The sequence below is a fragment of the Bipolaris zeicola genome (genome assembly GCF_000523435.1).
Source record: "Bipolaris zeicola 26-R-13 unplaced genomic scaffold scaffold_130, whole genome shotgun sequence".
NCBI lineage: Eukaryota > Fungi > Ascomycota > Dothideomycetes > Pleosporales > Pleosporaceae > Bipolaris > Bipolaris zeicola.
The window spans coordinates 1-26,014 of record NW_006912179.1 but is presented as its reverse complement, the minus strand read 5'-3'; the positions used below and the strand labels follow the sequence as shown (position 1 = coordinate 26,014).

Below are 26,014 nucleotides of genomic sequence, written 5' to 3'. Positions count from 1 at the left end.
CCAGGTTTGGGCACTGGTCTGCTCGCTGGCCCCTCGCCCACGCGGTATACCAAGCAAGACGCAATAATTATCTATGTTCTCGGCTGTCCTAGTCTTTGCGAGTGTATACGCTATACCAGGCATGTGCAACTCGATGCGAAGCAACAAATCACACGTCGCTTCCTGAAGATTACCATGCATAAAGGCTCGTCTAAACACCGAATTACACCGCCACACCATCAACTACCACAGTCCCAATTCCACTACCCTACTTGGATCCATGTTGAACAAAGGAGCACATGTGACATCAAGGGTTGCCCGTTCCAGCGACGACTCTATTCGCATGCTACAAGCCATGCAAGCTTTGCATGGTTCATGTATTAGAATTTGTGCTTTAATCAATTATGTGAAATTTTGTATATTATCTTACTATTCAAATGACTCAGAGTGCAACTTGATGTTCTGGGTGCGACAAGGAATTTAATATCGATGTAGCACAATACACATGATCCCTTACCCGCTATATTTTTTTTGGGCAGACCCTAAAGACACTTGTACCTTCTGGGTAGCCGGTGGCTCAACACGCAAGCTTGTGGGGATACAGACCGCTGCTTGCAAGGTGGCACCAAGTCTTGACTGATGTCTTCATAGCCTGTCGCCACCCCGCCTGCAGAACTAGACTCAGGGATGCGTTGTCTATTTATCCTCTCTGCTATCCATGGCACTGGGCGGTGAGGGACAGTAGCTCATGACAAGTATGTCAAAGTCTAACAATTGTGATTAAAACAAAACTATGTGGTATCACATCCTAGTGCCCTAGATTGCCTCATGGTATCTGAATGGAAGCACAGTACCTTCCCCCAAACGCCCCGCCTGTCCAAAAAAAAAGCATCATCTATCCCCCAAAGGCAACATTTAGATACTCTGCTCCATCTCTGTAATGTAGAGCTTGATGTGACTCTCCATCTTGAGATACTCGTCGTGAGCAGAGTGAACCTCGTTCTCAATGTTGTCTTTGAGCTCGGCCATCTTCTTCTCCGTCTGCTCAATGCGGACTCTCCGTCGCTCCATCTCCCGCCCTTTCTCGCCGCGCTCTTCCGTAAGCTTAGCGTGAGTATCTCGAAGCTCCTCCATACGTCTGCGCGCACGCTCTGCCTCTTCATCGCCTTTGGCCTTGAGCTTGTCTGTGCGGGCATTGATGTTACCCAATTGCTTTTGCAAGAGGCGTTCTTGTCGCTCGACGTCGCGCACATTGTTGCTCCGGTCGGCCAGCGCATCTCGGTGTCTTGATGCCTTTGCCAGCTCCTCCTCCTCTCGCGCCAGATCGGCTTGTACATCGGTAAGCAATCGTGTGCATGAAGTAACATCGGTAGCGACAACAGCGAACGAATCGGTCGAGGTCTGAAGGGCACGAGCACGGCGGTCTAACATGTCAATCTGTGTCTTGTCACCAGTGAGTCGATCGCTCAAGTCGCGCAATGAGTCTTCAAGAGCTGTTGGACTCTGCTGGGTGTACGGCTTCAGTTTCAGCACCTCGCGCTGGACATTCTCCTTGTTTTCGACCTTTTGCTGAAGCAGCTTCTTTAGCCTGTCCTGCTCCATCTTAGCACGCTCCAGCTTCTCCGCTACTGCCTCTTGCCCCCTCTTCAATTCTAGCAGTCGCGTCTTCAGCTCGTTATTGCGCTTCTCCTTCTCCTGCATCAGCCTTTGGGTAGCGGCACGGTTCCGCTCGAGATCGGCCAGTTGCATTTCCTTGGTTTGCTTGTCATTATACAGCTGCTCGATTCGTAATTTAGTGCGTTCGGCCTTGTTGAAATGTTCGTCGATGATCTCAGTTTGAGATTCGCGGAAGCGGATAAAGTTGATCATGTACGAAAATATCTTAACAAGGCGGCCATGAGTGGGCTTGTATAGATCGTTGAAAGTAAAGTCATGAATTCCACACTGGATTTGTTAGCAAAGACCCATCCGAACACTTCCGAATGGCACCCACCTCGCGCAATAGTTTTCGTAGAATGACAAAGAAGCCCATCAAATCTCTGGTGTCGCTGGTGTAGAGTCGCTCTGCGTCTCCTCCGCACATATCTTCGGCAGCGGCCCGCATCGCTGGCGCAACGACTTCGCGAGTCGTATTCATCAGCAGTTCGGCCAGCCATTCGAAAACTTTTTGGATGATCTGGGGGTTGGGCTTCTGTAGGTCCGATACGGTGAACTGGATGCCGATGTCTGAGATACAACCCGCAATCTCGTTGTCCGGCTAGACGGGTCAGCATCTTTTCGACTTGAAGGGCGTTTGTCGACATACCAAGGTCATGAAAGCGTCATGTTCGTTGACTGGGGGTGCGCGCTGATTGTGTTGAGTGGTGCGCGCCATGCTCATGCGCCCGTTGTAAGACATGGTGGTGTTCTAGGCGACTGCAGGCAGGTATTGATGTATTGGTTGAATATTGCTGGATTTGGTTATCAGGACTGCGGGGTGATGGTGGTGTAAGGTGGGTGGGCGGTGTTTGTTTACGCAGTGGAGCGCTTTGTTGGCAAGGCACGGGAGACCCTGTCTTTTCCGAATCGGGACAAGCAGAACAGCACACGGATCCACTCCAGCTCATCCGCAACCAGACATGGACCACACAGGGCAGACTGTTCCGCTGCTTACGCTGTTTTCACATGCTCGTGAGCTATTGGTATGTACTTATGCAGCCATGTTATCTGTGCTCATATGATCTCCCAACGATATCACGTGCACTCTCTTTCTAAGCACTGATACTCTAAGCGATCTCACCAATATGGGCGGTTTTTATACTGCATGCTGACTCTAGCGTTCGGATGGTGAGTGAACAACTGTCATACTGGTAACCGTTTCTCTGTGATCATATCAAGCAACGTTCGTTATGGGCTGTGACTCCTGTTTGGGCAATCGTCGCAAGCTCTCTCGTCTCTCCTTTGCTGACAGACAATATCGAACAACGCTACTGTACCTTTTGTTTTGTATATGCCTAGACATGTTGTACATATGTTTACATATCGCTACTTTCTGTTTGTACGAGAAGAGATGAGACAACTTTCTGTAGTCTGCTCCAATTGAGTACAGGCTGTTCAAACACCAATGTATTGTGGGCGAGGAGTTGAAGGAGAAAGAGAAAGATGCTTTGAGTTTTCAAGGTCACATGGGCGACACGCATAGGTCGATTAAATCATGTCGTCGTACATCCATAGACTGGTGGCCTTTGGCGGGCCTCGAATATGGTATGTATTTGGCAACCAATCCCTAGTTGGTAGGCGTACTCGGGCGGGTATAAGGTACCGTGGACGGAATGCTCCTTCCGACGCAGCCAATGCCAGCCACGTGACGCGCAACCAAAGTGCGAGAAAAAGAAACAAGATCAAAACAAATCAATTCTGTTGCCTAGGTATACTGCACTTGGACTCGCAGTGGTGCGCTGGCTGTGTGGAGGATTCCGACCGGATATGCATCAGCTTGGGGTTAGTGAGCACAGTGTTTATTGCGTGCATGGCTGTGCATGAGTTGAATGACACTCAGGACAACCAATGTATCCAAGTCACTAGGAGCAAATGCCCGAGATGCAGTGTTGTAATTTTGCGCGAGACGAGGGGGGTTATAGGGGTTATGCTTCTCCGACGCAGGCCAATATTGGCCTGCTGTTGTGGCACCTGCTATACGTCAGGCTTGAGCAAAAAGAGTAAGTATGCTTGCAGGACTATGGAGCATTGGATCATAAATCCGACCAAGGGTTGGTAATAATAGCAAGCAACAGGGCAAGACAAAAAAAATGCTATAGTTTTTTTTGGTGATGCGTTGCTGCGTCTATGCGTTCACTGGGGTGGTAGTATGCCCGAGATAGTGCCAACCCTGGTGGAGACGAGGGGAGGGCTGGAAATGGTCGGTCGAGGGCGAGGAATGGCTTGTCGTCATGCATTGCCCCCTCCCCCAGCGGTTCGGCTTAGTTGTAGGTGTAATAGGCAGAAGGGAAAGTAAGTTCAGACTTGTGGCTAGGGGCCAAACTCTGGAGCAATGTTTTGGTGGATGGATGCACAGTGGTATTGGATCATGCGCCTCGTAGGCGTGGCGGAAAGCAGCAAGCGAGGCAAAAATTGACGTAGGTGTGACAGTTGGCGTTCCCTGTAAGTAGCTATGTCGCCCGTAGTTGCATGCTTCGTATTGGCGTTGGCAATGAGTCAACTGCGGGCCGCCGAAAAAGCGGAAGCCGGGACTGCACAAGTCAGGTAGTAATACCACATTGTGCATTTGAAACGTCAGCCTGCCACGCCTTGAACGTTTCACGCGACCTCGGGGCAGAGGCGAGGGAGGCTTGGTGGGCGCTGCTAGATCTTTGCAGTAGGTAGGTAGGTAGGTAGAGTAGTATGGGCACATGCACACGCACCAGACGAAAAAGCAGGCGCCAGCGATGCGCAGCCGTTTGGGCCGGCGGGCGACGGTTGTGGTCTTGGGGGAGGGGGGCCCGCTGGCCGGAGCAGGGAAGGCCCTTACAGCGGGTGTGAAGGCATGCGCATGGTTGAGAGACGGGTACCTGAGTTGCAACGAGGCACACAACGTCGCTGTCGATGGACTTGCAGGTGGGCGGGCTGCAGGGAGATGGAGATCGTGACGGTAGTCTCCCCCCAGCAAGCCACGGGCACCGTTGGCGTGCAGGAGCAGGAGCAGGAGCAGGAGCGACGTGTCCCACTGAAATTCAACACAGACATGGTTTGGGTCGCAGGCGTGCAGCGTATCGCGCTCTGGCTCCGGTGCGGTACAGTGCGGTGGAGTGGAGTGCAGTGCAGTGCAGTGCAGTGCATTGCAAGTGCAAGTGCGAGAGCGAGATGCAAGAAAAAGCGTGGAAATGACAGCGGCTTGAATGAGTGTTTGTTTTGGCAGACAGTGGGGGCAGCGCGTGTTTCTTTTTTGTTCGACGGGGGCATGGCAGACCAGTGGCAGGCGAGCGATAAGCTGAGGTGAGCAGAGGGCGAGAGGCTGCCCTGGCCTGCCAAAGCACGCCCGGTACAAGGACGGGGCACCGGCTGGAAGCTGGCATGGGTAGCGCAAGCCCCTTGCCACCGTTGGTTGGCCACGGCCAGGGCGAGATCGACGAGGCAATCTGGGACGATGCTTCTGGCGTTCCAATGCCTTGCCTCTGTCTGCCTCCGCTGTCGTGGTCGTGGGCGCGGTGCTGCCGTCGAGGCAAGATTAAAAGCTGCTGCACTCCCTCGCTCGTGTCGCCGCCCTCTGCGCACCGACAAGGACCGACCAGGGCCCCAGCAGAGAAATGCCCGAAAAGAACAAGCAAGACGGGTAGCATAGTAGTATATTTTTGGCCCTGTCCGCCTGGTGGGCATCATCATCAGCAAAGGGTCGAGCCCTGTGAAGCAAGATTCGAGCCCTGTCTAGGAGCGTATGGTAGATACGAGCTGGCGGATCCTCCCTTACATCACATTGCAGCACCACCGCACCGCACCCACGCACACAGACTCTCGCATCCACACACAGACACCCACGCACACCCACGCACACCATACACACTACCACTACCATCTCATACACATACACTGCTCCTCCTCCTCTTCCCTGTCTCCCTTCTCCCCTCGCCCTCGTCACTTACCTACCCGCTCGTTCGCTCGCTCGCTCGCCCGTTGGCGGCCCCAGCCCGAGTGCCACCCGCCCACCGCAGCCCGCGCAACATGCAGCCCGACCGGCCGTGCAGCGACTCCCATTCCACATAGCACCCGCCTCTTTCGCTATCCCCCGAACCACCTCGTCGCCTCCACTGCCGCGACGACGCCCCTCTCCAAAAAAAAACATACACACCCGCTTCATAAAGCTCCTCGCTGTCGCCGCCGCGCTGGCGCTCGCGAAGCCCCATGTGGCTGTTTGGGCGGAGACGGAGGAAGGCCGCTAAATTAAGAGACGCTGGTGGATCTGCTGCCGCTACACAAGGGAATTTGCCTGTCGCATCCGCCGCCGGCCAGCAACCCAACACGAATCAGACCAACAATGGCCCGCGGCGAGGCCCTAGTCAACGCTTACGCCGCCGACGGGGCAGTTCGCGGTCCACGCCCGCTTCAATCCGCGACGTTGACAAGACCCTGCCCGAACTCTCTTTTGCCAAAGACGCTTGGCCCCAGTCGAGCACTGAAGATATCACCGCTTTGCCTGCCCAGCGCCGCCTCCAACACAGTCCGCACCTGCGTCCCATTACCCAGGAACACGGCGGCATCCTCTACAACTTCCAGTCTCGCGTCCATCCAGAACTCCTGTCCTCAGCAAAGGATCGCGCCAAACTCCAGCGATCCCAGTCAATGCGCAGGGATCCGCATATTGTAGACTCCCTTGTCCGTCGCAAGTCGAGTAAACGGCGCAGAGAACATGATCACGTCCGCGAAGAGGAGATCCGCGCCATGTCTCTTGCCATGCCTCAGAAACGACCCGCTGGCAACTCTGCGAGTATGCTGCGCAGAGACAGCAAGAAGGTCAAGGCCGCCATCAACTACCGCCTCGAGCGCCCAACCTCGAATGTTTCCCTACCCCTCGCCGACTCGATCCACTCGTCCATGTCTGGTGGCTCAGACGGCCGCGCCTTTCGCGTGAGTGCACTCGACATGTTCTCACCTCGACCCACCATTCGCGTCTCCTACGGCTCAAACTATCATGCAGGCGACCGCACGTCGCCCAATGCACGAAGCGAAAAATCCCCACGCCGCGACCGACGACCAATTACCAGCAATGAGGAAAAGGCAAACCGGAGAACAAGTAGAATTGACGACTTGGCCGACGACCTCGACACCGGAGCACTCCGCGATATCCTCGAGCGAGACAAGAGGCGGAGAGAAAAGAAGGCCAAGGCTGATCAGGAACGTCTCCGCCGAAGGCTAGAACGACGTGCCGAGAAGCAGAATGCTGCTGAAGCCCAAGTCACGCCTGCAACTCCCCCCAAGGATAAGATCAGTAGTAAAGTTGGCCTGGGCATTGAGCGAGAGGCCCCTGTGCCTATGGAGGACGTTCGTCCATCGACACCAGTCCGACCTCAGCCAGTCGAGATGCCCATCACCCCTCCGACACAAGTCAATAACCAGTTGCCCACCCCATTCGAAAGCCCTGTTGAAGAACCCGTTGTATCCGATGCCCAAGCTATCCGCTTCTCTCGAGGCAGCGCCTCCACACAACTACATACCCGTGTCGTGTCCAATGCTTCCATACTCCCAGAACTCCTAACCGAAAAACTTGGCCACGACACTCCTATCGAGTTTGTGCACTTCCAAGAGCCCGCGAGGAGCGGATCGTTGCATCCGGTTGATACCATTGACACTACGGCGACCTCGAAGAAAGGATCTTCTATGCGTAGGCTCAGTACTGAGGGCAAGCGCTTGGGTGTGTTTGCTTCACTCTTCCGAAGAGGAAAGCGCAACTCGCAAGACCAAGCACGTCCTCCGCCTTCCGAAGCTTCCTTCTCCAACACATCGCGGGAATCCATGTCTCGCCAGCACATTCCCATTCACCTTGTCGGCACTGCACCTGTTGAGTCACAGCCAATGCAGATCAAGAGACCCTCCAGTGTACCTCGACGAACCCGATCAAAGTTTAGAGAAGATCTCCCCGAGTTCCCCATCTCACCTCCCGATTCCCGCGTGCAATCACCCGAAGCACCGGCCAGCACTGGCCTTGCTGCTCGCAGAAGAAACCAGCATCCGTCGGATATTCGTGTGGGACCGCCATCCGATGACCGATCTGATTCGCCCGTGAGTCCCAGTGTGCCCACCAACAACATGTCGCAGTCTCTTGCATCAGTCGACTCTGAAGCATCATGGCTTTCAGGAAGGCCGCTTAAACGGCCATCCAATCGGTCCCAAATGCGCTCTAGCCTCAAGTCTTCGGCTGTGATGCGTCACGAAGAATTCAATCCTTCCTACGAGGAATTGGGAATGGCCGATGACGAGTACTTTAAGAGACTTACGGGTATGCCAAACCAAAGAGGCTCTTCTCCTTACGGAAGCGATGACCGGGGCCGAAGAGCCAGTAGCACTTTGATGGCGCTTGACACTGCAGTCGAATCCGACGAGGAGGTCGAGTCCACTGTTGTAGCCCCGACAACCGAAGACGGAGACCAGCGTGTCCAGAGCGGCGTCGCCAGACAGCCTACTATAGTCTACCGTCGGCCTCGCATTCAGTCCACCGAAGGTCTTCTAAGCGTCTTCACTGAAGATACGGGGGATAGATCCTCCAAGGCGGCCGAAGTAGTGACGGGATCGCCCACCCAAGAGTCGCCAACATCACCGACATCAGATTCGGAGCCAATGGTGTTGCAACGTGCCAAAAGCGTTGATCTCGGCAAGCACCATGTCAGGCACCTCAGCGCTGGTTCGGCGAGGCTTCTGGACATCCAAAAACGGTCAAGCATACCGTTGGACGACATCTCACCCGCAAGAAGGCCTGAGCAGGAGTAAGACAACCGTTTTGTAAGAGCTTTTCTGATTTCATGACTTTGCATGCCTGCCTTGCCACGCCATTCATTTTGCATTTTTCCTTTGTACCTTGATCTACTCACTCAGTCACTCGTTTACGATTTCCTTGATTGTCTCTCGTCTCTTGTTCCTTTTTGGCTTGGCAGCATGCGATTCATTGATCAGGAAAGCTCTCAAAATGGATGCAAGCTCCGTCTCGGACCCTTTTGTGGACATGGGTTGTCCTTTGCGCCTTGCATAGCGCGGCGTTTGTATTTTATTTTCAGGGTTTGGTTTTGTTTTATTGTGGTCTGTGATAGCACAAGCAGCTGCGGTCGGCTTCTGTGATACCCTCCTTATGGATTGCGATGTTGGTTTTGCAATTAATACTTTTTTTTGGAACACGGGCAGCATTTGGACGTGGGCAGTTAGGCCTAGTCTTTTAGGGTCGCCGCCTCATTGTATTTTCGGCGTGTAGACCTGGCGTTGTTAAGTCACTATCTCCATGAATCTTTTCTTTCAGGAAAGACTGTAATTTTAAGTTGAGCCGCACCAGTGGCTTTTGTACATCAGTCATTGAGCCCACCTGCTTGTGTAACTGTTTCTTTTCTTTTTATTAATTTCAATATAGAGATGTGTCGAGGTATGTCAGATTTCCAGTTCCCATCCATGACTTGTTATATGGCGCTTCCGAATGGTCGAGTTGCTGTCAGTCGATGTTGTCGTCGTGGTTGTTGGATGGCCCGCCGCACGAGGCAGGACCCTGGCGGGGCAACTCGGGTCGTCGGTCGGCCAAGCACGTCATTCATCACTACAGTCCCTCCAGCCACCTGTGTACAGTAATCCGCCTTTATCAGCGCGCCTGACGCTATACATACCTAGGGAACTCGGAGAAATCCACCTTCACCTACCATCACAAATCCACTCAACCTCTGACATTGTAAGCAGCCCCTTTGCGTTCCTGTTTGCCTCCCCGTCGTCCCGCTCCAGTGCACTACTGCGATTCTTGCATCTGCGCAGGGACTCCCAGGGCTTGCCGAAAAATAGGCGCGCCTCAGCATTGTAATCGGCAACGGCGGCGGCCAGTTCATTCCATTATCCCGAGCATTTGAAATCACCTTTTTCTTGCCGTCTCTCTTCTCGTCTAGCATATATTATGTTCGCGCCGTCATCATTCAGAGTTACCAGAACACTGCTCACATCTGTGCGTCTGCAAACAGCTTCCATCAACCCCACCTCAACCACAAACCTCTACCGACCACTCTTCACCCCGCGTTTCTTCTCAAACACCGCAAAAATGAGCGACAAAAAGGAGGGCGTCCACAACCTTACCACGTAAGTTTCTGCCCGTCGCCTTTCGCGCGACGTACGCAACGTCATACTTGGTAGCCGCAGCTGACGCGATGCGAACTGTAGCAAGGCCGACTTTGATGCCGCCATGAACGACAAGGATACCCTCATGGTCCTTGACTGCTTCGCAACATGGTGCGGCCCTTGTAAAGTGATTGCTCCCCAGGTTGTCAAGTAAGCTTCCACTCTAGTCGATTTACGCAGATTGCGCATCTCACACTGCGCTAGGTTTTCCAACGAATACCCCACCGCGCGCTTCTACAAGCTCGACGTTGACGAGGTCCCCGACGTCGCCCAGGAACTCGGTATCCGCGCTATGCCCACCTTCCTTCTTTTCAAGGGCGGTGACAAGGTCGCCGAGGTTGTTGGTGCCAACCCCAAGGCTCTCGAGGCCGCCATCAAGGCCAACCTCGAGTAAGAGATATATAGCCGCAATACACTTGGACTGTTCCCGCAATCATGGGTAATCTCACTCGACAGACGAGGCCTTCATATTGAATGGAGTTGCATTCCTTTGAGAACGATTGGGCAGTGGGCAGCAAGCGGGGGAATGCGGAATCATGATAGAGCTTTTTGAATAACAAAATAAACAAGTCCCCCCGTACTCTAGGCTTTTCATGGCCCATTACCTTGAAATACTGTGTTCTATCCAGAAACTGAATCACTAGACAGTCTTCACAGACGCGTCCAGGGTCGTACTTTTTCGTCCGCCGAAATACCTGTGGGAACCATTTCATAACTCACATGCTCAGCCCTACAAACGGATACGCAGAGGCACCCATATCCCACTGTGGCCTCCATTCCTTCCCTTGGACTCCCCCTTCCAACGCACTCAAAAGCCGACATGTCCAATCCTCTCCCAAACAAAGACTCCGGCACCCCCGTACAAACAGCACCTCACCCTGTCCAGTAAACAAATCAGCAAAGCAAAAATGCATAATCCCCGTCGTCGTCGTCGTCGTCGCCGCTTGCCCATCCCGCACACGCTCTCGGCTCAAACCCTGCTGCTCACCCGCAACCCGCCTCATCCACTCTCCCCATCCACTCCCCTCGCGCCTCGCCAGCATAACCTGCCTTAGACAAAGCTCCCTTAGCGTACCTCTCTCCAGACTCTCTCTCAGAAACATATCGAGCCACTCTACCCGCTCGATTTTTATAACAGAGAGCTTACATACGACCAACTTGTCCAAGCAACAGTGTTTCGCTATTTCTTCAAAGAGATTCTGCTCAAAGTTACTGTAGCAGCTTAGTTCCAGGGACGTTAGGTTGTGCATTTTAGAAAGGAAGCGGACGATGAAAGGTGCACGGGGAGTCGTAGCAGAAGAAGAAGAAGAAGAAGAAGAAGATGGGGAGGGCGGTGGTGGTGGTGCGAGTTGAAAGCCAGATTCTTGTTCGCGCCAGTCGCGCAGGTTGAGCGCGAGATGGGTTAGCGAGGTGAATGTCTTGTCGAAGCAGGAGAGCAGTGGAGCGAGACTTTCCAGGCGCCCGATGCTTACGGCGCCGTGGTGGAATGGCTTGTGTAGTGCGATGGTGGAGAGTTGGATGTGAGGGGATGCGGCGAGGGCGGCGAGGGTGGAGACGAAAGGGCGCGAGGTCTCGCATTGGCTTAGTGCGCAGTATGTTCTTCCGCCTTTTACGAGCGAGGCTGGGAGACCTGTGTAGAGAAAAGTAATAGTAGTCAAGTTTCCCTGGGACATGTTTGCGAAGGCTTGTTTGAGCGTCTTTTGGTCGTACCGCGTTTCGTTGAAGAAGGAAGTGTTTTGCGCGGCTTTTTCTGCGGCTTGCGCCCACGCGTCTTGGAGTCTGCATTGTTCGGGGGATGCGGCGGTTTTAGAGGAAGAAGAGGAGGAGCTGGGGAAGGTGGTTATGTCGGTTATTTGTTTGGAGAGGGACCAGAGGAGCATCGAGTGTCGGGGGGTTGCGTCGATGATGAGGTGGCGGAGGGCATTGCCATATTGTGCGTGTAGCGATATTTGTACAAAGGTGTCCAGACTTTGTTTCGTCCAGGTTAGAGTGCGTTGCTGGAAGAAGCGGTCTTTGAAGAGGTGCGATGATGCTTTTGTTAGGGAGGATGTGGTAAGGCGGAATGAACGGGTGCTGGAGAGGTCCAGATACGAAGCAATGTGTTCGATGAGTTCGTTGGGGAGAGATGTCAATGTCATTCTGTTTGTATCAAGAAGAAAGATTCAAGGATATCGAAGGGGGGCCCTTTAACAGAAAGATGGACCAAATAAATAGTAAACGTCAATGAATTGATGATAGTCCGACTTAGGTAACAAGAGCGGGGAACTCGTGGGACACGATGGAGCTAGCTGGTTCAGGTAGCGTACTTGCATATTTCCTAACCAGGAATATTGTTTTGGTTCCATGATGGTGGTGGGGGGGGCATTAAAATCCATGCATTCTGTTTTGTGGTAGTTATGTAAAGATGATGCTCCGGCTTACTGGTGAAGATTCCAGGCGGGGTTTTTTAGAGGACAATGGTATCTACAAGACAGATAACGCCGAGATCCTTGATCGAATGCAAATATCTTGGAAAAAATCACTCCGCCATCTAGTCGCTATCACTATCGCTGGATGAGTCACTGCTGCTGCTATCGCTCCCACTATCACTGTCGTCGCTGGAGCTAGTGGCATCCTTTGCAGAACCGGAGTCCGAGCCTGAGTCCGAGTCTGAGTCTGAATCTGAATCTGAATCTGAATCTGAACTCGAACTGTCATCGCTACTGTCCGAACTGCTCTCGTCACTTGAGATTTCGGATCTCCGCTTGCGTTTTCGCGCGTTTGATTTTGGTGGCTCGGGCTTGACATGGTGCATCAGCGGATTTATAACGGGCTTTGGTGGTGCTACGACTGGTGCAGTGTGCCCTAAAGCGTTGAGAAGCGCCTCGGCTCGGCGTCGCTGGAGTCTTCTAATAAAACCAGGGCTATACGGATGTTCTGCAAAGGCGGCCATATCACCGTCAGTCTTCCTTCTCTTTCTTTCCTTGGCGATGCGTTCCTGCTCGGCCTCCTCCTGAGCTACTTTGCGGGCTTCTTCATCGTCCATTTTTGCGTCTTGCTTGTCAAGGTCGTCCAGTGTCGCGTGGCAGCGCTGACGCAAGCGGTCAATAACACCTGCTCCTTGAAGTCCAGCAATGTATGCTGCCAGTGCCTCAGAATGCTCCACTGGAATCCGGAAAATGTTCAAAGCATTGTCGACGACATCATTCTGCTTGGCCTTATTGAACTTCCAGTTGCTTCGGTCGTTGTAGTATTGGGTGAGGTAAGCGATGTAGATGGATGGATCCTTTTTCTTACCCTTTGGTGTGGGCGCAATTTGTGAGGTGGCTTGCTCGGCGTTGGGCTTTGACTTTTCCAGCTTTGACTCGTCCTGCTTGGGAGTGGGTTTCTCGGCCTTTGCGGGCTGAGGCGATGGCTTTTCTGCTAGTCTAGTCTGCTCGCTTTCCTGCTTCTTCTCGAGCTGTCCGTTCTTCCTTGCCGTCTTCTCTTCGTCGGCAATCAATGCATGCAGGACAAAATTCGAGACCTCTGGTGGCTGAGATACTTCTCCAGTGCCTTTCTGTGACGCAACCCAGGCTTTGAAGTAATCCTGTCCGGTATTGCCGTCGGACTTTTTAGTGTCTGGGGTAAATGCGACAGATTTCCGCGGTGAAGCTGAGGGGTCTTTGCGGCTTTGCTTTGTCAGTGGCTTTTGTGGAGTCGCAATTGGGTCTGCACTATTTGTCTCAGTGGATGCAAGTAAAGTTGGGCGCTCTGTTGCAGTCGCAGGTGATGCACGGCTGGGCTGGGAGTGCGGCTGGAAGCCAGCATGCTGAGCGTCTTTAGTTGCTTTTGGGCGTTTGGCTGGTTTTTCCTTCTTCTTCCGATAATTGGAGTCTCCCTTGGTAGGCTTTGCTGTCTCTGGGGCCTTCTCTGGGACAGTCTCAGGAGCCTCAATTGACGTATTTTGGTTGATTTGAATGTCGGTAATAGCGATCCGGCTCTTTTTGGTTTCTTGATGATGGGGTTCATCTTGGTGTTTCCGCTTGCCAAGCTTGGCCGCCTGATCGCTTCCATCCAGCTCAATGCCTAAGGCAGATTGCTGTGGAGCATTGGAAGGAGTTTGATTTTCAGACACGGCGACTCCGGCGTGCTCTTGGTTCTTGAGGGCGAGGCCCAGTCTCCGCCAGGCGGGAATTCTGCCCGCGTCTTGGGCCATGATCGAAAGAGGAATATGGCTATGTGCAACTGAAGATGCAGAAGTTAAAGGGCATCGCGCATGACCGAATCAGCTGGAATAGGGCGTTCGTCAGTATACAAAGGTCGAATGAGAAGTCGCAGGCAGAGAATTTCGGGGCTGATGCTAGGGATGCACGGGCCAGGTGACGGCGATCCCAGAAGCTCCAGGCCACAAGCAACGCGTAGTTGAAGCAGCGGTAGCCAACACCAGTAACCTCTGGCCTACATCCAGACCCGCGCCTTTTTTCAACACACCGCATATTTCCGGGACCTGCTGCGGGAGCTGAAGCTGAAGACGAACACTACAAATATCAACCAAATCCACTACCCGCTACCGCCTTCATCATGTCTGGTCCGTAGCAAGCTGCCCACCAAGCTACATAGATGCTGACAGCGGTGGCCACCATGTAGGAAGCGCAGGCTACGACCGACACATTACCATCTTCTCGGACCAGGGCCGTCTCTACCAAGTCGGTATGCAATCCATTGCCTATCCACACACCGCCGGGGCAGCCACCATTGCCAACTGGCTGGCTGCCCGCTGCTGTGTCCTCGTTGACAACCAGATGCTGACCCCGCAACACCAGAATATGCATTCAAGGCCATCACCGCTGCAAACATCACATCGCTTGGCGTGCGAGGAAAGGACTGTGCGGTAGTCATCTCGCAGAAGAAGGTGCCTGTACGTGTGGCGCATGCGAGGAGGGGCCGGCACCGTGTATACTGACATACCTCCAGGACAAGCTCATTGACCCCAGCTCAGTCTCGCACATCTTCCGGCTATCGCCCTCGGTTGGCTGCGTCATGACTGGATCCATTGCCGATGCGAGAGCCTCAGTGAGCAGAGCGCGGGGTGAGGCTGCCGAGTTCCGCTACAAGTACGGCTACGAGATGCCCTGTGATGTTCTGGCAAAGAGGATAGCCAACATCAGCCAAGTCTATACTCAAAGGGTATTGCATGAGATTACGTACAAGCATGGGTCAATTGATTACTGACAGAGGGGCAGGCTTACATGCGACCACTAGGCGTGGCTACCACGCTCATCTCGCTCGACTCTGAATACGGACCCCAACTCTACAAGTGCGATCCTGCAGGCTACTATGTCGGTTACAAGGCAACAGCATCGGGCCCAAAGACACAAGAGGCGCTAAACTTTCTTGAGAAGAAGCTGAAGAACAAGGAGCATGCCGACGGCAACTGGGAAGAAGTGGTCGAGCTTGCCATCACCGCACTGAGCACTGTCTTGTCTGTTGACTTCAAAAAGGGAGAGTTGGAGATTGGCATTGTAGGAGGACCCAAGGCGGATGGCGCGGAGGGTACAGATCCCGCCTTCAGGGCGCTCACCGAGGACGAGATCGACGAGAGACTTCAGTCAATCGCAGACAAGGACTAGGAAACAGCAAACATGGGGCTGCAAGGAGGGTGGGGGGCGCTCAGGTACGGCCGCACAATCTAAAGCATTACGATATTCACAGGTAGCATGACACGACCTCTTACACGCCAGAAGTGCTCGAGCAGCACGATGAATAAAGACGTTAGACTGTACTCTCCTGCCTAAATGAACCGTGAGCGAGTCACCAACGCTGGGCATGAACAAAAAAAGAAGTGCGCGAGCTCAGCCATGAGGCCGCTTGACTGGTATGCCCATTCGCCCATGGCCCCAGATTCCCATAGCCTCTCAGCTGCCAACGGCTGGTCCTCAACTCGTGAGCAGCATCCTCGACGTCATCTGACTGGCTCACAGCATTCGGAGCGCCCAGCACAGCCGTCGCGTGGCTGACACCGCCTTTGCGGCTTGCAGCCGTGGCTTTGGCGAGCGTTGTGCGTCCCTACGCACTGATGCTCCATTCCCGGACATACCTTTCAGGTTCACCCTCAGCGGACCAGCACGCGATGAACGCACCGCTAATCACACTAGAGCCAATCGCCGGCTTTGCTGAGACTAGGATACACAGCCTGGCATCGCTGCCTTACCCGATTCAGGCCCCTAGAGCTGGCCCGCTAAACCCAATCCTCCATGTGGCGCACCTCGCGCTGCTGAAGTCAGTCAACACTACGCTGTCCACTCCAGCTGGGATGCCGCGGTAGCGGAGCACCGAAAAAACCAACTCGCTATGATGCAGGCGCACGGTTCCTGCATGCTGCGTTTCCCCATTGTAGCACCGATGGATACTCATGGCGATGCTAGTATGCCCTCGTCCTCTTCCTCCAAGCCTCGACATACTCTATGCCGGCCGCTGAATGGTGCGAGCGGAGACGAACCTAGTACAGCTGGAAGCGACTCACGCTCTCAAAGTGGAGCTCGGCACCATGTAGCGGCGGGAGTAGCCCTGCAGGGAGGCTTCTATTCTCTACCCAAGCTATCAGAACCTCGCCCATGGCCCTACTACCTTCACCGTAGCAGGAGTGTGCATCTGAGGACATATGACTATTTAACACTCCTTACGCCGCGCCTCATTCTTCCGTACAAGACAACAAGCCTCGATTCATTCTTCGATATACTACACTCCTTTCTACACATTCGTCGCCAGCCGACCTTTACTTTGAAATCTAATATTCATCATGTCTGACGGTCGTAAGGCATCCCTCAACTCTTTTGGAGCCCATCACTGCATCTTCAAGGGAGAATCTATCAACGACTTCATGCTAACATTTCAAAGTCAACGATGCCCGCGCCGTCCGTGTAGCGGAGATAATGACTGATTTCCGCAACCTCCAACACTACCTTGTCCAAATACGCGCCACACCGACAGCCGAGGAGTACTACCTAGATGGCTACTCTCTTCTCCGACAGTGTACGAGCGAGGCTCAGGCTATCCTCCAGACGCCATTCGCCAGCAGCACTCCCTCGGGAACAGGTGACCTCGAATATGAGAAGCGGCAATTGAAGGCGTGAGTGGTTGCTTTGGGGGGCCTCCTGATAGCATGCTAACATAGAGTTCACAGTATTATCGTGGATGCAGCTGTACGCCGCTTCCGATGCCAGCGTGCCTACCTTCGAGCCAACGCTGGTCTCCGTTGGATGAACAGCCGTCAGAGCATCTTGCGTGGCGAGAAACCTAATGCTAGTCATATGGCAGCATTGCAGCAAGCTGATGCCACATTGAGGAATGTACGTGAAATACTTCCCCTGTCCACCCCGCCTCGGGGAGCTGGAGGCCTTCCCTGAAGGATGAAAGCGCTTCACAAAACTTGGAAGACTAAAAGATCATTATCCGGACTTGAAACATGGGCTGACAAGCGAGCAATAGGAACTCATGGCCATGACAGACGCATACGTTGAAAATACCCTCCGTGCCGCAGATGCAGCGCAGCAAAAATGGCTCAACGATGATCCCTCGCTTGCACAAATTCAGCAGATCATTCTGTCTCAACAATAAGCGATGCCCCGTAACGATAATGTCTCTCGACTTTGTATACCCCCATTATACTCCCCGGATACACGCCGCCTACTCTGGCGCCATTCATGACTCTGCGCTACGATATCATGCTGCATAACGGTCGCCTCGGCATCGGACGAATCCGCCTCCTCCTATTCGCTCCACCCATCATGATTCCAGATATCCCTTTCCTTTCGGATTTCTGCCAACTTTTTTTTGATGGCAATCACCCTTTCTCACTCGACAACAGTGCTGGCCACGCCCCATTTTTTTTCTCCCTTTTACAAGCACAAAACGTTATACATGTCAGTTTTTTTTTGGTCATGGTCGGTCTTAGCGCTTGCGTTGGCGTTGGCGTTGGCGTTCAGCTAGTCCAATCCTTCGGGATATGTCATTTCTTACTGGAAGGTGCACGCGGTCGGTAGTATGCATCCGCTAATGAGGATATGCTGGAGAGCGAGTAACGAGTGAAGTTTGTGAACTCTACATCGCTTGATTTCCTCGGCTCGATTATCTTGTATTACCAGCACTCTGGATTTCACTCTTCTCTCCTCCTCCCTGCCCCTGTCCTGTTTTCTTTCCTTCTGTGTCTAAATTTATATTTCGTTTCTCTTCCTGTCCATATACTCATGTATTGAATATATACAACAGTTAATTACCATTTCAAATATTCACTTATCCACCGTTACGAACGCTTGTGGTGAAGAAAGACCTAAGGGAAAAAAAAGCGCCCGAAAAGCATCTAGAAGCCGTACATGCCGAACATTTACGTGGTACGCCGCAGCGCCAGAACTACACGTGAACTTTTTCTTGTTTCCAGCCTTAACTAGCGCGGCTAGGGCTACTAGTCTTGAGCTTCGCAAGGCACTACGCACCGTAAAACATGATTCAGGTTCAGCTCGACAGGCGCCGCATGACACGCAGCGGGCGAGCATGATGGGACCATTATCGGATACCGCCGTTGTGGAACCGAGCGGTCATGATCGTTTAGGTGTGTACTCTTCACCTTTCCCCCCACTACCGCTCCACACCTGGTGAAACTGCTGCCTTGAAACTATGCAATAATAAGCCACAGAAAGCGAAATAAGTCTACTGGATAATAGAGAGCAAACGTGACGCATGCCGTTGGCCGAGATGGTGCGAAATGACGATATTTCAGCTCATATCGTCTGCAATCGCAGGGCTGAACTTTTTATCCTTGCGGATCGAAGGCAGACACACTTTGCAAAATGTGGCCCTCTCTATCCTTCCTCAATCCTTCGTCTCGTTCGTCTCCCTCATCTCCCCACAGAACCAAACATCTTCCACAATCCGCCTGGCCACTAACCTCCGCAAAAAAGGAAAGCTATTGGGGGCGCGGAAACCGTATATACCGAACAGAACCCCTCAAAATAGTACACAACGAAAGAGGAAACGATAAACAAGAGTGATGTGCAAAAGTAACAAGAAAGCATACTTGAAGAAAAAAAAACGCCTTTCTTCTTCTTGTGGAACACAAGATGCCGTAACCAACCACAGCCAAACCATCTACTCTTACAACGTCCTCCGCATTTACTTTGCTTTTCATCTTCCCAGAATATCTTCCAACAGAAACTTTAGAACAAGGGGTCTTTTTTTTTGTTTCGATCTTTGCCCGCCCCCATCGCACAATTCACAATCCCAGATCCCGTCCTCGCCTCAGGCATAACAACGGCATGTCCCGTCCACTCGCCTCGCCACGTGATTTTTCCCATCTTTTCCAACCTCCCCTCGCTTCGAGGTGTGTGTGTGTAACCTTGCACCTACACATACTACTTCCGTGTAACGTTATCCTTTCTGTGGCGCTTTTTTTGTTATTATTATTATTATTATTATTATTATTATCTTATCGCGTATTGCGTGTATGCGCCGTCTGTGTGTGTAAGTATGTGGTGTGGTGTGTCTGTGTCCCGTGTGGGGCTTAGATGGGAAGGATTGCGAGAGGTGCAGGAAGCTAGTTTGCTTTAGACGAGAAATTGTGCCATGTGTGCATGTCGTGGTAGTACATGCATATTCGGGGATCCCGAGAGCCGCAGGGCTGGGGAATCTTAGCGGGGGATTTTTGCGTCATTTGGGGATTTTCCTGGGATTTTGTTGTGGAGGAGACTGGCCTGCTGGGGAAGGAGGCTGTGTGATTCTTTTTTCTTTGAGGGTGTGATGGATGGGTGGAAGTTTTATTTTTAGCTATGTATGTAGGTATTGCTATCCATGTTCAATGGTATTATCGTAGGGTTGAATATGGTCAGGTGGTTTTCCGTATCTCGTTGGCTACTACGTATCGCCGTGCGCTTACTCTAAAATCCTACCTACTACTATCCAAATCCTCTCGCTGCCTTCGCATCAGTTCTTCCAACTCAACCCTTTGTCTCGTTATCAGTGCAAGCGTATTCTCTACCCTCGTCTCGCGCTCTTGAAGCGCTGTCTCCCACCTTAGCAAGTTCGTGTACTGGACATCTAGAAACCGCTGTCGCTCGTCTAGGTACTGAGCGTGAGCCTCGGGAGTACGGAATGACTGAGAGATTCTAGTGTGAGGTTGTGGGTGACCACTGCGAGGTCTGGTCACTCTACAATCTGCGCCGGAACGTCGAGTACCGGTCTGTGCATGCGGAGAAGCAGGCGTCACGGCAGATGAAATGGTATTTTGCTGTTGACCTGCACCCATCAAGTCCTCACCAGGCGTGGCGCGATGCTGCCCGTCTCGAGCACTGGGCTCGTCCCGTGCACGCGCCATTCCCCGCATAACATGGCCAGTGAAGCGGTCGCCCCTAACCGCGACTTCGGGTGCAGTCCCGTTCACGGCGGTTCGGAAAGCGTTCAATGCGCGCACGTTCATGAAGCGGTTGAGCGTGTTCGTTCCTGGTGTGTTGGCGGAGATGGCTCCTCTCCTTCTTCTTCTAGACTCAACTCTGTTGGTCTCGCTTCCACCACCAAGCTGGCTCTCCTCATGACCGTGTTGCAATCGATCCTGGCGTCTGTTTCGGTTGGTCCGATCCGCTCCTTGGTTATCTGCTCGACGCCGTATATCAGCGATATCGGCCGTTAGGTCTTCGTAGATCCGGACTTGGGTTGCATAAGCAGCTTCTTCTTCCTCTTCCGAGTCGCCATCTTCCGATTCCTCTGACGAGTCAATAAGGACGGATTGATCTTGGTCCTGCCATAATGGCGATGAGTGTGTATCAGTTCGTAGCCCACCTCGATTGTGACTTCTCATAGGGTGCGCCGTGTATCCGGGTGGAAGCCGATTGTGTGAACTAGAAACTTCTCCGCCCATACTTAGGAGCGGGTTTGTCATTGCTCTTATATTAGCAAGACTTCGATCTTGTGCAGCGAAATGGGGGGCAGAGCCAGGTATCCAGACTGTGCGACACAACGGGCATTTTTTCTCATCTCCGGGATGGTGATCGAGCATTTTTTCCAAACATGTGCTGCCAATGCGGTGGTTGCACCCTGTGATTCCTATAATTTGGAGACAGGCTTCAGTGATATAGCTGTCCAGGCAAATGGGGCAGTCATCCGAGTTGGAATGTGGAGTGGATGGTCTAGTGTGATTGGCTACAAATCCCACAGCAGTTGTTGGGTGTATGAACAAGGCTGGTGCTGTAAATACCGTGGGAGATGGAGGACGTGCGGGTCCGTTATATGCCAGGTCCAGCGCAGCGGGGTGAATGCAAGCATAGTCTGAGGGGTTTGTTCGAATGTACACAGGTGATGAAGTACGATTAGAGGTTTCCGGACGGAGGTTTGGATGTGCCATGTTGAAAACCTTGGGTATTGTGCGGTTGTGTACTCAGGCTGATGTGTGGTTGAGGCGGGGAATTGAGGAGGTGGGATATCCGGCTTGACTGCGGCACCATTTAAGTGTTGGGGCGAATGGTAGTGAAAACATCAAACATACAAGGGTTTTGGTAGGGGTTTTATGACCCATGTTTGCGTCACTGTTATGAAAGTGAGACTGACCAGATTCGGGGTAAGTGAATGAAAGTGACCTGACAAAGTGCTGCCTAATGAAAGGTGAAGGCAAGATACACTGATGGCTTGTAAAAAGTATGTGAGTTGGCTTTGTAATGAAACTTCAGCACTTACTGTTTGCTGCGCTGGCTTTCAATTCACACTAGAAAAAGTGATAATCGGTAATGAATGAAGACGTTGGACTAGGAATGTTCGAAATACTGCCTTACTTGGGGAGTGTCTGAAGAAATGAGTAGGAGTGAGTGTAGATCCCTGAATAACAAGATAGTACTCAAGAGATGTACATGAATTATGTTGGACTACTTTTGTGCAATGACCAAGCAATGTAGACTTGCTTGATGCCAGTGTCTTGACCCGGCGCAGTGATTTATGAGATTATGAACAATCTACCTATACAAAACGCAACTCTGTGTTAAACCCATAAGCGCCGAATGAAGGCCAATAGGTCTATTGACATGAAACAGTCGATCCAGCCCCGCGTTTAGTGAAGATGACATGTGGCGCGGCTTGTGGCGGTGCTTTGCCGGGTATTTGCTTTCCGCAACTTTATATCGATGACCACCATCGTCGTGGACATGGTTGCGGAGAAAAATCATGTGGCTATTTGCTCGCAAAACCCTTGTTGGGAACATGTTGCATTTATCTTAACTGCTAATTTGGACCAGGGTCATTGGACACCGCATGCGCCACATATCGAGCTATGTGTGAACAGGCCGCAGTTTCCTAGTCTGGTCCAAGAAGGCTGAGTTTGATCATCAGTCAATCGAGTTGTAAGCACTGAGGCACCCATTATTCGAAGGTCTAGACCATGGTGTAGTAACAATGTAATCAGATATACAACTATGATAGCTGACCGCTTGCTTATTCGTGGAAATTCCGGGGAGCCTCGATATTGTTCCGTCTTCGTCCAAGCATTTGGCACGTTCTCTCCGGAACCTGGAGTACTCGAAGCTAATGCAATGTGCTGCACGCAAGTCACAATGCACCTAGAAATGCTAGTTGCCTTTCTGTTCACTACTGAGCTAGTTGTTACGTAGTGGGACAGGGCGCCAGAAGGTAGGGATAAAGATTAACTAGGATGATTTGGTGGCCTTGTGCAGATATGTTGATTGTATTATCTCCTTTGTGGACCAGTCTAGTTTTTCAAGACCGTAGAATTGATGTTCCTCCAGTCAAGAAAGTCATGTGATGTGATCAGGGATTGCTCATATCATACGTAACATAAAGGAGACACCGCATGTGGTTACTTATTTCTCAAATAAAACCTTGCAAATAGCTATGATCTTTTGGTCATATGGCGTGAGATTTCTGTCATGTTAGTTATCATGTTACGAAACGCTGTCATGCCCACGATATTGACTACTGCATGCGTATATGAATTCTGCACCATGCTCATTCTTGTGAGCCTTGACTTACAGAGCCCAGAAATATCTAGTGTACTCACATGCATATGCATTCAAGTAATTCTGGCCAATAGTTGGTTTTGGCACAAATGGCAACCCTATGTGGATCAGACATTCGCGCAAGCCCGATCTGCGTATTCCAGAACTCTTGGCTGAGGCGAGGTTTCAACTTAAGCCAATCACTTTTATGTATAGTACAGTTTTTAATTACAAGAGTCGTCCATGGTTGTTGGATTACAATATGTACTTTCTCAGAGTCCGCGGGCCTTTTGTTTTGCTTCAACGATGTCCAAGACGTCTGTAGTATTGTAGCATTATTTGACCTTCTTTTGTAAACACCTACTTGAACCATCTGTATGAACATGCAAAGTGGCGAAATGGCGGTTGGCGCATTAAATTGTCCGAAGATAGGTGATGGAATGTTCGCAGCCCTCAGCCTTGCATTTGTACAAACAACACGCTAGTATAACCAACCATAAGGTGTTCCAGTTTTCTGTGTTATAAACTTCTTGGAATGCAACCCCTAACATCAATCGTTTCCTTGGCTGCTCTGTAGCGTCGGGCGGAGGATCCACTGCCAAGCGAGTACGATAACCATGTGGAGTTCCGCGAATGAGCTGCGGAGAAACAAAGGGTGGAGCTCCTGATTTGGTAAGATGGGTAGGCTAGAGTTTTTGAGGAGGCCTCAACAGTAGGTCTGGTGAAGATGAGGTAGGAAGGTGACAGAGCGATGATCAACTACTTGGGAATGCGAATGAGACCCGCCGGCTAAGTCTTCCATTCCTTAGCATAGCCAATTTACTTTTAAAGCTTTCATAACAACCTGCATTAACTCAGGGTTCATTCACTTCCTGGATCAACAAATTCACAATATCTTGACCTTATTTTCAACATGAGATTTGCCGGACTCGTCGCTATCATTACAGCTCTCCTTCCTACAGCTCTTGCCTGCAATGGATACACTGGAGGTGTACCTGCTGCTGTCGGCACCAAGACCAACAGCAAAGTCATTGAGATCGCGGCTGGCCAGACCTTTGACGGTAAATGGTACAGGTATGATCGTGGTAGCGGTGCCTGTTCCGGTCAGACCGAGGGAGGAGCTTCGGACGCTGTATTCTTGCTGAAGGAAGGTGCCACTCTCCGCAACGTAATCATTGGAAAGAATCAGGTGAGTCTCATTCACAGAAAACAGCAGAGAGGACACCAATTAACTCGCCTTAGGCCGAGGGTGTCCATTGCCAGGGCCATTGCCGTCTCGAGTATGTCTGGTTCGAGGATGTCTGTGAGGACGCTATCTCCATCAAGTCGGACAAGCCGGGCAAGGAATCTTGGATCATTGGTGGCGGTGCCTACCACGCCTCAGACAAGGTTGTTCAGCACAACGGCTGCGGTACCGTTAACATTATCAACTTTTACGTCAACAACTACGGCAAGCTTTACCGCTCTTGCGGAAACGTAAGTCTTTTCGATCCAGTTACAAGCCTCACGGAACTGTGACTGACCAATCAAATAGTGCTCCACGCAATGCAAGCGTAACGTTTACATCGAGGGTGTTACTGCCGTCAAAGGAAACGAGTTGGCCGGTATTAACAGCAACTACGGCGACACTGCTACTCTAAGAAACGTCTGCTCTGACGCAAAAGTCAAATGCCAGATGTATACTGGTTGTGCTGGTGGCTGCGAGCCCCAGAAGGCTGGTGTTTGCTCTGGCTAAGCTTACTCAGATGTTCAAGCCGTGATGTGACCCTGCAGCCAGTTGCAACGCATGATGTGATATGAAAATTGGGCTAGGTCTTTGTTCTTGTGAATACTTGTTGCTTTGTAAATAGCCTCTTCTTCTTCAGTAAATATGCAACCACGCTTTGTTCCACTGAAGCACACATCATTGATACAAAACCCGTTAACTGTTTCCTCCCACATCGTTCTGATTACTGATGTCCAAGTTCACGATACCTGAAGTCCATCTAGTGGGTTTCTCACGCTGTAGCTATTTACGACAGATAGTGGCGAGTAAAGTGGGTTTTTCCTGCTGAGGAGCTTTTTTTGTCTTATAATTTAGTATGTTGGCTCCGCTGGTTTCTTGGATGCTTATCTCTCACAAAAGCCAAGGACCATTTCAGAAATTATGCACACGAGTCCTGCAGAAACTCGCAAAGGAATGATATTAACTACTAGTAATTCTAATAAACATCCAAGGAATGTAGATATTCGGAACAAAAGACAAAAACACCAAAGCGCTATGCAAAGTAAATGCTACTCATAAGGAATGTCCTCGAAGATCGTCACCAGCCCCCATCTCTATGCTCCATTACCGAATCACCCATTTACAAGAAGCACTCGATAGTGAAGGCAGTAACATCGGTCTCAATAGCCTTGTCAACGTTGCCGTCGAGGTCGACAAAGGTGTTCCAGGAGTTGAGGACCACACCGAAGGCTGGGGCGGCAGGGTCAATGAGGACGCATTGCACGTTGTTGCCGCCGGCACCGGGGCTCACGGCTTGGATTGAAGTAGCGAGGACCTTGGGGCCAAAAGCAGCACCGAAGAGCTGGCCGAATGTGCGGGCTCCGCCGTTGACGGGGACATCGGCGTTGGCGTTCTTGCCAGAGAGGTCGTTGGCGAGTTGAACCGTGAAAACGGTGGAAGCAGAGCGGGCGGTCGCTGGGGCGGCAAGAGCACCGGCGAAGAAGAGAGCAGCAGAAGAGATGATCATGGAGGCCTTCATTTTGATGGTTGGAAGTGTTGTTTGGTGAAAAGTTGAAGAGAGAGGATTGGAAGATTGGAAATGGAGGATGGTAAGAAAGTTGTTCTTGTTGTAGAAGCTGTGTTGGAATGTGTTGTGATGATTCTCTGTTCAACGCAGAATTCTGTCTCTCTTATACTTCTCTCTGTTCGTGCAGCCTCGGTGTGGCATCTTGGAAATCCATTGATGGCTTTGCCTGAGCAATGCCTCAGTGCTACACCGCAGGAATAGCAGTCAGCAAAGTTGGTACTCCACCCACAGCTGCGCTCAGCTTTGCTCACGTTTTTTGTTTCTCTCATGTCATTCAACTTCTTAGTGCGCCATCATTCTTGTCAAGTCTCACTTTTGGTGGAGGCTGTATACCGTATTACTCTGGAGGGCGTATGAGAAACGGTCAAGCAGACCGCTTTCTGAATGGCTAGCCTTACCATAACGTGTTCCACCAGTAAGCGGCCCACCCCAGTAAGTGGTCCACCCCACCAAACCTGACACGACTCTCCA

The 26,014-nt window shown here is 51.6% G+C and overlaps 13 protein-coding genes across 13 annotated transcripts; 5 read left to right on the top strand and 8 right to left on the bottom strand.

The window, feature by feature from the left end:
* Positions 1-894: 894 nt before the first annotated feature.
* Positions 895-2,377, bottom strand: COCCADRAFT_38560 (uncharacterized protein; the record flags this gene model as incomplete). The annotated part of the gene is made up of 3 exons (XM_007716191.1): positions 895-1,923; positions 1,973-2,236; positions 2,285-2,377. 3 exons carry the CDS (start codon positions 2,375-2,377, stop codon positions 895-897), a joined length of 1,386 nt encoding a protein of 461 aa, XP_007714381.1.
* Positions 2,378-3,802: 1,425 nt separating this feature from the next.
* On the bottom strand, positions 3,803-5,294 carry COCCADRAFT_27932 (uncharacterized protein; the record flags this gene model as incomplete). The annotated part of the gene is made up of 3 exons (XM_007716179.1): positions 3,803-4,208; positions 4,380-4,848; positions 4,925-5,294. The coding sequence occupies 3 exons, from the start codon at positions 5,292-5,294 to the stop codon at positions 3,803-3,805; spliced, it is 1,245 nt and encodes a 414-aa protein (XP_007714369.1).
* A 559-nt stretch (positions 5,295-5,853) lies between these two features.
* COCCADRAFT_101575 (uncharacterized protein) lies at positions 5,854-8,433 on the top strand (the record flags this gene model as incomplete). Its single annotated transcript, XM_007716190.1, has 1 exon — positions 5,854-8,433. One exon carries the CDS (start codon positions 5,854-5,856, stop codon positions 8,431-8,433), a length of 2,580 nt encoding a protein of 859 aa, XP_007714380.1.
* A 1,153-nt stretch (positions 8,434-9,586) lies between these two features.
* On the top strand, positions 9,587-10,198 carry COCCADRAFT_38558 (uncharacterized protein; the record flags this gene model as incomplete). Its single annotated transcript, XM_007716189.1, has 3 exons — positions 9,587-9,765; positions 9,847-9,954; positions 10,009-10,198. The coding sequence occupies 3 exons, from the start codon at positions 9,587-9,589 to the stop codon at positions 10,196-10,198; spliced, it is 477 nt and encodes a 158-aa protein (XP_007714379.1).
* A 322-nt stretch (positions 10,199-10,520) lies between these two features.
* On the bottom strand, positions 10,521-10,718 carry COCCADRAFT_101613 (uncharacterized protein; the record flags this gene model as incomplete). Its single annotated transcript, XM_007716188.1, has 1 exon — positions 10,521-10,718. The coding sequence occupies one exon, from the start codon at positions 10,716-10,718 to the stop codon at positions 10,521-10,523; it is 198 nt and encodes a 65-aa protein (XP_007714378.1).
* A 229-nt stretch (positions 10,719-10,947) lies between these two features.
* On the bottom strand, positions 10,948-11,942 carry COCCADRAFT_6763 (uncharacterized protein; the record flags this gene model as incomplete). Its single annotated transcript, XM_007716174.1, has 2 exons — positions 10,948-10,961; positions 11,018-11,942. The coding sequence occupies 2 exons, from the start codon at positions 11,940-11,942 to the stop codon at positions 10,948-10,950; spliced, it is 939 nt and encodes a 312-aa protein (XP_007714364.1).
* Positions 11,943-12,334: 392 nt separating this feature from the next.
* COCCADRAFT_101610 (uncharacterized protein) lies at positions 12,335-13,981 on the bottom strand (the record flags this gene model as incomplete). Its single annotated transcript, XM_007716187.1, has 1 exon — positions 12,335-13,981. The coding sequence occupies one exon, from the start codon at positions 13,979-13,981 to the stop codon at positions 12,335-12,337; it is 1,647 nt and encodes a 548-aa protein (XP_007714377.1).
* Positions 13,982-14,346: 365 nt separating this feature from the next.
* COCCADRAFT_6761 (uncharacterized protein) lies at positions 14,347-15,395 on the top strand (the record flags this gene model as incomplete). Its single annotated transcript, XM_007716173.1, has 5 exons — positions 14,347-14,353; positions 14,413-14,475; positions 14,589-14,683; positions 14,740-14,952; positions 15,009-15,395. The coding sequence occupies 5 exons, from the start codon at positions 14,347-14,349 to the stop codon at positions 15,393-15,395; spliced, it is 765 nt and encodes a 254-aa protein (XP_007714363.1).
* An 869-nt stretch (positions 15,396-16,264) lies between these two features.
* Positions 16,265-16,426, bottom strand: COCCADRAFT_101563 (uncharacterized protein; the record flags this gene model as incomplete). The annotated part of the gene is made up of 1 exon (XM_007716186.1): positions 16,265-16,426. One exon carries the CDS (start codon positions 16,424-16,426, stop codon positions 16,265-16,267), a length of 162 nt encoding a protein of 53 aa, XP_007714376.1.
* Positions 16,427-16,564: 138 nt separating this feature from the next.
* COCCADRAFT_38553 (uncharacterized protein) lies at positions 16,565-17,382 on the top strand (the record flags this gene model as incomplete). The annotated part of the gene is made up of 4 exons (XM_007716185.1): positions 16,565-16,577; positions 16,663-16,894; positions 16,949-17,114; positions 17,254-17,382. 4 exons carry the CDS (start codon positions 16,565-16,567, stop codon positions 17,380-17,382), a joined length of 540 nt encoding a protein of 179 aa, XP_007714375.1.
* A 2,320-nt stretch (positions 17,383-19,702) lies between these two features.
* On the bottom strand, positions 19,703-21,154 carry COCCADRAFT_101580 (uncharacterized protein; the record flags this gene model as incomplete). The annotated part of the gene is made up of 1 exon (XM_007716184.1): positions 19,703-21,154. The coding sequence occupies one exon, from the start codon at positions 21,152-21,154 to the stop codon at positions 19,703-19,705; it is 1,452 nt and encodes a 483-aa protein (XP_007714374.1).
* Positions 21,155-23,664: 2,510 nt separating this feature from the next.
* On the top strand, positions 23,665-24,486 carry COCCADRAFT_101550 (polysaccharide lyase family 3 protein; the record flags this gene model as incomplete). Its single annotated transcript, XM_007716183.1, has 3 exons — positions 23,665-23,940; positions 23,994-24,227; positions 24,286-24,486. 3 exons carry the CDS (start codon positions 23,665-23,667, stop codon positions 24,484-24,486), a joined length of 711 nt encoding a protein of 236 aa, XP_007714373.1.
* A 610-nt stretch (positions 24,487-25,096) lies between these two features.
* On the bottom strand, positions 25,097-25,495 carry COCCADRAFT_38550 (uncharacterized protein; the record flags this gene model as incomplete). Its single annotated transcript, XM_007716182.1, has 1 exon — positions 25,097-25,495. One exon carries the CDS (start codon positions 25,493-25,495, stop codon positions 25,097-25,099), a length of 399 nt encoding a protein of 132 aa, XP_007714372.1.
* Between the last annotated feature and the right edge of the window lie 519 nt (positions 25,496-26,014).